At 37.8% G+C, this 9,457-nt stretch overlaps 1 protein-coding gene across 1 annotated transcript in view; it reads left to right on the top strand.

Moving 5' to 3' along the window:
- BMPR2 (bone morphogenetic protein receptor, type II (serine/threonine kinase)) overlaps positions 1–9,457 on the top strand; it is a 230,212-nt gene that overhangs the window by 167,586 nt on the left and 53,169 nt on the right. The window contains exon 4 of the mRNA XM_011974476.1: positions 5,755–5,865. Within this exon, the coding sequence (XP_011829866.1) occupies positions 5,755–5,865 (111 nt within the window). The remainder of the gene's footprint in view (positions 1–5,754; positions 5,866–9,457) is intronic.

Raw genomic sequence — 9,457 nt, 5'->3', positions numbered from 1 at the left:
AGGCATGTGCCACCATGCCCGGTTAATTTTTGTATTTTTAGTAGAGACAGGTTTCACCATGTTGGCTAGACTGGTCTCGAACTCCTGACCTCAGGTGATCCGCCCACCTCAGCCTCCCAAAGTGCTGGGATTACAGGTGTGAACCACTGTGCCTGACCCTTTTTTCACATTTTAACATATGTGATAATGATAAATCATTTTATCTTATCTAAAAAGCTGTCAGTTGAGGCTATTATTATTATTATTATTTTTGAGTCTCGCTCTGTTGCCCAGGTTGGAGTGCAGTGGTGTGATCTCGGCTCACTACAACCTCTGCCTCCTAGGTTCAAGGGATTCTCCTGCCTCAGCCTCCCGAGTAGCTGGGATTACAGGTGCGCACCATCACACCCGGCTAATTTTTGTATTTTTAGTAGAGATGGGGTTTTACCATGTTGGTCAGGCTGGTCCCGAACTCCTGACCTAGTGATCCACCCACCTGGGTGTCCCAAAGTTCTGGGATTACAGGCGTGAGTCACTGTGCCCGGCTGAGGCTATTATTTCCTTATCACCAAGAAAAAGAAATACTGTCAAATAATTTTACAGTGCCACAAATATGATATATCTCACTGTAGGAGATTTTAAGATGTGATCAATGTATATGTTAAAACTGATGAAATATGGGAGTTGTCACCTATGTACATGTGAACTTGATTGTTAACTCTGGCAGAATGTCCACTTAACAGCAACCCTTCAGTGTTTCTGTCAACAAACCATATGAGAAGTCAAATGAGTTGAATTGTTTGAAAATGTTTCATCGGATAACAAAATGTTGATGGTTGCTAACGTTTAGTGATGGGCCTTTGAAATTTGTATGTATACTCCACTTTGTATAGTAGTAAGTTTTTTATAATAAAAAGATTAAAACTAGAAGGAGCAACCTTCCATTGGCACTTTCTGGCATGATCAAGAAAGCATCTGCATTAAAATTTTCAGTATCAGTGTTAGTGGATGGAAAGAAAATTCCAGAGACAAAAGTCGAAATAATTTTTTAAGGAAATGTTGGGTTATGATTCTTAGTGATGTTTTTAATGACACATAAGGTAGAAATGTATGGAAAAATAGGACATAGTTGACAAATTTGAAAAGATACTCAGAGGAATCTAACTCTAAATATGAAAAAGTTTTAGAAATACCTACACCAATTTATTTTGCTTTTGTTTTTCTTTTTACGGGCTGTATAAGAATGATTTTAATAATCTCTGTCCAAATAAGTCTAAAGGAGCTTATCAAGAAGTAAAGCATAAACATTCTAGGGGCTAAGTCATGGTTGTAGTTTAAGCAGCATACTTTTTAGTATCTCTTATTCTGAATAAAAAAAAAGTAAGCACCGTGTATATAGTTAATCATTTTTAGTGTTTCCAAGATACTGCTTTTCTTCATAGGCTATAAAAAGCTTTTGTTGTTTATGTTAGTAACAAAAACAATTTTGCAAAAGGAAACATTTTTAGAAACTTTACTATTTATATTAGTATTATATAAATTTATCCAGTTTCCAAAAATTTGGGTAATGCTAAAATCATTTTCCAACAACTAGAAAAAGACTAGGAAAATTATCATTTCTATTTTGTAATAAAAGCTTGATAAAATACACATTAGTTAGCTGTATACAATGTTCTCATAATTTAGTAAAAGCAAAAAAAAGAAACCTAGAAAGCTAAATCCTAGTGGAAAAATCTTTATTATTAAATTTTTAATTGTACTAATTCTGTACTTTTATGTACAATATTTGGTGTTTCAGGTTTTTCCAAAATCTGACCTTTGTTACATTAAAATTTTAATATTTTATTTAATTGGTAATGTCCTTTAAAGAACATTAATCTAAATTTTAAATATTGAAATTTAAACATGTCCACATATTTCAGAATTAAAAATTAGATTTAAAAAAAATAAAATTAGATTCCTTATCACTTCTCATTCCTAGTTGAATTTGAAATACATTTATCAAATAAGTAATATGGGCCGGGCGCGGTGGCTCAAGCCTGTAATCCCAGCACTTTGGGAGGCCGAGACGGGCGGATCACAAGGTCAGGAGATCGAGACCATCCTGGCTAACATGGTGAAACCCCGTCTCTACTAAAAATACAAAAAACTAGCCGGGTGAGGTGGCGGGCGCCTGTAGTCCCAGCTACTCGGGAGGCTGAGGCAGGAGAATGGCGTAAACCCGGGAGGCGGAGCTTGCAGTGAGCTGAGATCCGGCCACTGCACTCCAGCCTGGGCGACAGAGTGAGACTCCGTCTCAAAAAAAAAAAAAAAAAAGTAATATGGTTCAGTTCTTTTGGGAATTATAACGTTGGATATCTTAACTCATTTGCAGAAACAGTTTTATCCATAATGCCATATTAATGTTACATTTAATATTTAACTTTATTTTTTGTAGAGAAGACTTAAGATAATCTTTATTAACTCATATTTATTTGAATTACACAAGAATGTAAGAACAGATTTAAATATTCAGCCTTTCTCATTTGGATGTAGCAAAACTTTGTTTCATGTTAGACCTATGAATTTTTTTATTCTAACAAACATTTAAAGAAATATCAGTTTTTGGCTGGGCGCGGTGGCTTATGCCTGTAATCCCGGCACTTTGGGAAGCCGAGGTGGGCAGATCACGAGCTCAGGAGCTCGAGGCCAGCCTGACCAACATGGTGAAACCCTGTCTCTACTAAACATACAAAAATTAGCCGGGTGTGGTGGCACGTGCCTGTAATCCCAGCTACTTAGGAGGCTGAGGCAGGAAAATCACTTGAACCCAGGAGGCGGAGGTTGCAGTGAGCTGAGGTTGTACATCTATGACATGGATAATATTCAGTGATAAAAGGAAATGAACTACTAAGCCACAAAAAGACATGGAGGAACCTAAAGTACATATTGCTAAGTGAAAGAAGGCAGTCTGAAAAGTCTATATATTGTGCATTACAACTATATGATTTTCTGGAAAAGAAAAACTATAAGCACATAAAATATCCTTGTATAGTCATCAATCTATAAATTATTTAGTTTCGTGTGTGTGTATGTATTGAAAATAGTTTATTTTTTAGGTTTAGCAAATTCTAAAAATGAGTTAGTTTGTTTTGTTTTTTGTTTTTTTTGTTTTTTTTTTGAGATGGAGTCTCACTCTCTTGCCCAGGCTGGAGTACAATGGCATGATCTTGGCTCACTGCAACCTCTGCCTCCCGGGTTCAGGTGATTCTCCTGCCTCAGTCTCCTGAGTAGCTGGGATTACAGGCACGCGTCACCATTCCCGGCTAATTTTTGTAATTTTAGGAGAGATGTGGTTTCACCATGTTGGTCAGGCTGGTCTCAAACCCCTGACCTCGTGATCCGTCTGCCTCAGCCTCCCAATGTGCTGGGATTGTCAATAGTTATGCTGTGAACATGTGTGTGGAAGTTTGTGTTTGAACACTTGGTTTTGGTTCTTTTTAATATATGCCTAGGAGTGGAATTGCTGGGTCTTATGGTGATTCCATGTTTAACTTTTTGAGGAACTTGCAAACTGTTTTCTACTGTATATTTACCATTTTATATCCCACCAGCAATGTACAAGAGTTCTGATTTATCCACATCCTTGCTAGCACTTTTTATTTTCTTTTTTTTTAAATTGTAGCCATGCTAATGTATGTGAAATAATATCTCACTGTGGTAAAATGAGTTTTATATGTAGCTTTTCTGCCTGTAAGTTACTCTGTATGTTAAAAGGAGGCACAATGATCAATATGTTAAAATCTATTAATATCTAATAAATGGGCTGGGCACAGTGACTCATACCTGTAATCCCAGCACTTTGGGACACCAAAGTGGGCACATCAACTTGAGACCAGGAGTTCAAGACCAGTCTGGTTAACATGGTGAAACCCCATCTCTACTAAAAATACAAAAATTATCCAGGTGTGGTGCTACACATCTATAATCCCAGTGACTCAGGAGGCTGAGGCACAAGAATGCTTGAGTCTGAGAGGTGGAGTTTGCAGTGAGCTGAGATTGCACCACTGAACTTCAGCCTGGGCGACAGAGCAAGACTCTCTTAAAAAAAAGAAAAAAAAGAAAAAGAAAATCTAATAAATGGCCTGCAAATTAAGAATATTTCAGTGTTGTTTCAACAGATCCATCTATAGAAATATAGTTTTGACATTTAATAAGCAACTTCTACTTAATTTGATTGAGACAAATAAATTCATTAAAACAGGACTGCCCATTAGAGGAACTCTTCACCATAGAGGCATCCTACTTTGCCATAGAAGCTTCTAATTTGAGTATAACATGCTTGATTTTGATTGAATACAAAGAATGAATAAAGATGCTGGCAGTCATCAAGCACAGCCTCTGATCAGTATTACCAAACATTGCATAACTATGTCTAGTAAAATAATGAACAGCTCTTTCATAGGGTAACTCATTCTATTTTAGACAGGTCTATTTATAAGCCATGTTTTTCTGTATGCTGAACTAAAGGCTGTTATCCTTGAAGATACACTAATTGGAACTGGTTATTCTTTCTTGGTCCAAATCAAGTCCATTTTTTGATGTGAAGACAGCTATCACATCCTCCCAAGTTTTCTTTTTTTCTCATCAGATGTTTTCAGTTCTTTCTACCCATCACAGTTCAGAGGTCTCATACCTTCACAGTTGCACTTGCTGTCTTTTGGATATGCTCTAGTTGGTGGCCATCCATCCTAAAGGGTATTTGCTCTAGACATGATCTGACCCACAGAATGGAACTTAACACATAAAATGTTTACATGTTCATGATAGCCCTGTGATTTACCTATGTGTATTCCCATTCCATTCTGCAAGTGAGTAAACTTGGGCTCAGATAGGTGAAGAAACTTCCCGAAGGTCATATATTAAGTGGAAGAACTGAGCTTCAAGTCCAATTTAGATTCAATTACCTGCAAAGCCATGCTATTTTCATTAATAATAATATCAATATTGATAAACATAACTACCATTTATTGCGTAGATAACACATGCTTTTTAAAAAAAACTTTAATTTTTTTTTAAGAAACAGTCTCACTACATCACCCAAGCTGGAGTGCAGTGGTACAATCATGGCTCACTGCAGCCTCAAATTCCTGGGCCTAAGCAATCCTCCTACCATAGCCCCCTGAGTGCATGCCACCATGCCTGACTAATTTTTTTTTTTAATTTGTTTTAATGCCTGGCATTTTGCTATGTTGTCCAGGCTGGCCTTGACCTCCTGGCCTCAAGTGATCCTCCTGCAGCAGCCTCCCAAAGTGTTGGGATTACAGGCATGAGCCACCGTGCCCAGCCAGGTAATATATTCTTGACATCATATTAGGTACTTAGACTGCCATCTAAATCTTACAGCTAACTTGGGAAATACAGAGTACTGTTTTTATAAATGAGGAAATTGAGGAGTTAAAACCAAATGTGATTCTAAAACTATTAGATTCTAAGACTCTTAATAGTATACTATCCTGTCTACACTGTTTCATGGTATAGTTGATATTTCAATAATTAGGAGCACACCTACTTGGTGTTTCAGTGTTCCAAATCTATATGGAATAGTCTGTATGATTAAAAAATATAATTTGTAATTATCACAAATTTGCTAATTTTTTCTTTCATTTCCTTTGATGCAAAAACATTACTGATTTGATTATACATTGATACAGCCTTTCTAAAGGGCAGTCTGTCAGTATTTAACAAAATACTTTTTCAAAAAATGATGATGTTTCAAAATTTGTTTTCTTTTAGGTCCACCTCATTCATTTAACCGAGATGAGACAATAATCATTGCTTTGGCATCAGTCTCTGTATTAACTGTTTTGATAGTTGCCTTATGCTTTGGATACAGAATGTTGACAGGTAAAAATTACCATTTTTTGTCCTATCATTTATTAAACATGCAATTTAAGCAGTTTATTTGCTCCTTTTAAATGCCCTATGTTAAAAAAAAAAAAATAGTCTCAAAGTTATGCAAAGTACAGCCAGCCTCAGTAGTTATCACATATGGACGGTATTGTTTCATCATTTAAATTATCAGTCGCTACCCCTTTCCATGCCACTGGATTATTTTGAAGCAAATCATGGATACAATATATCTATAAATATTTAATTAGATATTTTTATCTCTTTAAATATTATCTCTATAATACAGGAGCTTTAAGAATACATATCCATAACACCATTTTCACATCTGAAAAAATAACAGTAATTCCTCAGTGTCATCAAATGTCAAGTTGGTTCTAATAAACTTTAGGTTTGATGGACTGTTTAGGAAGTCAGCATTCATTCATTCGTTCGAATAACTTCTATACAATCTTCTTTAAAGTTTTTATAAAAATATTGCTTAGGGTTTTAAACTTTTAAAGTAAGTCATTATGAAAGTGTCTCCCAGAATTTGGCTTTCATGCTATTCTGCATTCATCTTCATTTATAGGTATTACCTAGTTTAGTAAATCGCTTTACTCCTATTGACATTAGGCATAAATCTTGCTGCTAATCTTTCTGCAGCTCTTCTTTCTAAGTGTAATATTATAAAAAGTGTAAAAAGATATTCATTTTCAGGCCGGGCGCGGTGGCTCAAGCCTGTAATCCCAGCACTTTGGGAGGCCGAGACGGGCGGATCACGAGGTCAGGAGATCCAGACCATCCTGGCCTACATGGTGAAACCCTGTCTCTACTAAAAAATACAAAAAACTAGCCGGGCGCAGTGGTGGGCGCCTGTAGTCCCAGCTACTCGGGAGGCTGAGGCAGGAGAATGGCATAAACCTGGGAGGCAGAGCTTGCAGTGAGCTGAGATCCGGCCACTGCACTCCAACCTGGGCGACAGAGCGAGACTCCATCTCAAAAAAAAAAAAAAGAAAAAGAAAAGTATAGTAAATAAGAAAATGATGAAAAGGGAGTTATTAAAGAAAATATGGGCCAGGCACAGTGGCTTATGCCTGTAATCCCAGCACTTTGGGAGGCTGAAGCGGGTGGATCACCTGAGGTCGGGAGTTCAAGACCAGCCTGACCAACATGAAGAAACCCCGTCTCTACTAAAAATACAAAATTAGCCAGGTGTAGTGGCGCATGCCTGTAATCCCAGCTACTCAGGAGGCTGAGGCAGGAGAATTGTTTGAACCTGGGAGGCGGAGGTTGCAGTGAGCCAAGATCGCACCATTGCACTGTAGCCTGGGCAACAAGAGCAAAACTCTGTCACAGAAAAAAAAAAAAAAAAAGAAAAAGAAAATATGGCCAGGTGTGATGGCTCATGCATGTAATCCCATCACTTTGGGAGGCCAAGGCAGGGGGATCCCTTGAGGTCAGGAGTTCAAGACCAGCCTGGCCAATATGGTGAAACCCCATCTCTACTAAAATACAAAAATTAACTGGGAGTGGTGGCACACGCCTGTAGTCCCAGCTGCTTGGGAGGCTGAGGCTAGCGAATTGCTTGAACCCAGAAGGTGGAGGTTGCAGTGAGCCAAGATCATGCCACTGCATTCTAGGTGACAGAGCAAGAATCCATCTCAAAAAAATAAAAAATATATATATTTTTTTTATTTAGAAAGAGGTTGACCTTTGAGTAGAGATTTGTACAGGGTATGAGGATAAAGACATGAAAGTTTGAAAAGAGTGTGCCGCAAGGAGTCCATAACAGACAACAAATAAATACTCCTTGTCTGCATATAGTACATATTTTTGTAGATACATAAGGCTCTTATATATAGAATTTAAGTTTCATTTGGTGATCTCTCAGAAGCTATTTGGTGATATCTCAGAAGCTACATTAAAAGTGTTACCATGGTGAGTGTTTTTATGATATTTATTAAGATTGACTTGAAAACTATGGTCCCCAAACCAGAGACTATTAAATAATAGATATGATAGATTTGACTATATAAAAAAATTGTAAGAACTTTCTGTTTTGGGAGAGACATACCGTAAACAAAGATAAAAGCCAAATTTGAAAAATAAATTTCAACATATAAGGGAAGACTTGATAAAGAACCGATATAAATCAAGATGAAAGAAACATTCTATAGCAAATGGACAAAAAGTCTAGGTGCTGTGACTCACACCTGTAATCCCATCTCTTTTGGGAGGCCGAAGTGGGTGGATTGCTTGAGCCTAGGAGTTCAAGAGAAGTCATAGGCAACATGGTGAAACCCCATTTATTTTATAAAAAATACAAAAATTAGCTGGGTGTGGTGGCACATGCCTGTAGTCCCAGCTACTCGGGAGGCTGAGGTTGAAGGATCACTTGAGCCCAGGAGGTAGAGGTTGTGGTGAGCCTAGGCAACAGAGACCCTGTCTCAAAAAAAAAAGGGACGAAATATATTAACTGCCAATTCACAAAAGAAGTAAGTGTGGCTGAGAAATGTACAGTAAGATGTCCAATTTATGAGGCTGAAAGAAATACTAGTTAACCCATGGAATTTTAACCATGATTAAGTGATAGAAACACTTCCAAACATTGCTGAATTAACTATATATTGATACAACCTTTTAAAAGGACACTTTGTATAATTTTTACTTGGAAATAGTGTATTAAACACAACATATATCCTTAAATAAATGATGGTAAATCCCCCACCTGTTTTAACAAAAAGTAAAAGCAATCCCCAGAAGCCAAAAATAACGAGAATGGGTTACATTTTACTGGTTCTTTGTGTGTTGAGTAATTTTTTTGTATTCTGGATATTGCGAATATTGTATTGTGGAACACTGGACTCTTCTAAAGTGTGTCAATTTTTGCTATTTTAGTAAGCAATTAACTTGGTTGAACATATACCACAAACCTGTCTGGGGCAGAAACTCAAATCTCAGTTCAGTGATTTTATCTTTTCTTTTTTTTTTTTTTGAGATGGAATCTCGCTCTGTCACCCAGGCTGGAGTAGAAGGCACGGTCTCGGCTCACTGCAGCCTCCACCTCCTGGGTTCAATTGATTCTCCACCCTCAGCCTCTATATAGGGATCTTTATGCAAGTATTTAAGTCTCCACACAAGTGACTACAGGCGCATGCCACCACGGCCAGCTAATTTTTGTATTTTTAGTAGAGACGGGGTTTCACTATGTTGGCCAGGCTGGTCTCGAACTCCTGACCTCATGATCCACCTGCCTCAGCCTCCCAAAGTGCTGGGATTACAGGCAGGAGCCATCATGCCTGGCCTCAGTTATTTTATCTTTAGCTGGAGACTGTCTTATATATTCATTGGGTTTCCCTCTCTCTGAATTTCTCCTTTCTAGGGTTCTCCCCTCACTTTTTAGCAACTGTGGCTGTCCCAAATATGTCCTGAGTTTCTCAAGGCCAGAAAAATTTTCTGTTTTTCTTTTTTTTTCTTTTTGAGACAGAGTCTCGCTAGGTCGCCCAGGCTGGAGTGCAGTGGCACGATCTCGGCTCACTGCAAGCTCCACCTCCCAGGTTCACGCTATTCTCCTGCCTCAGCCTCCCGAGTAGCTGGGACTACAGGC

This window comes from Mandrillus leucophaeus, unplaced genomic scaffold, assembly GCF_000951045.1.
Source record: "Mandrillus leucophaeus isolate KB7577 unplaced genomic scaffold, Mleu.le_1.0 Scaffold146, whole genome shotgun sequence".
Lineage (NCBI taxonomy): Eukaryota > Metazoa > Chordata > Mammalia > Primates > Cercopithecidae > Mandrillus > Mandrillus leucophaeus.
This window is presented reverse-complemented; position numbering and strand designations above follow the sequence as displayed.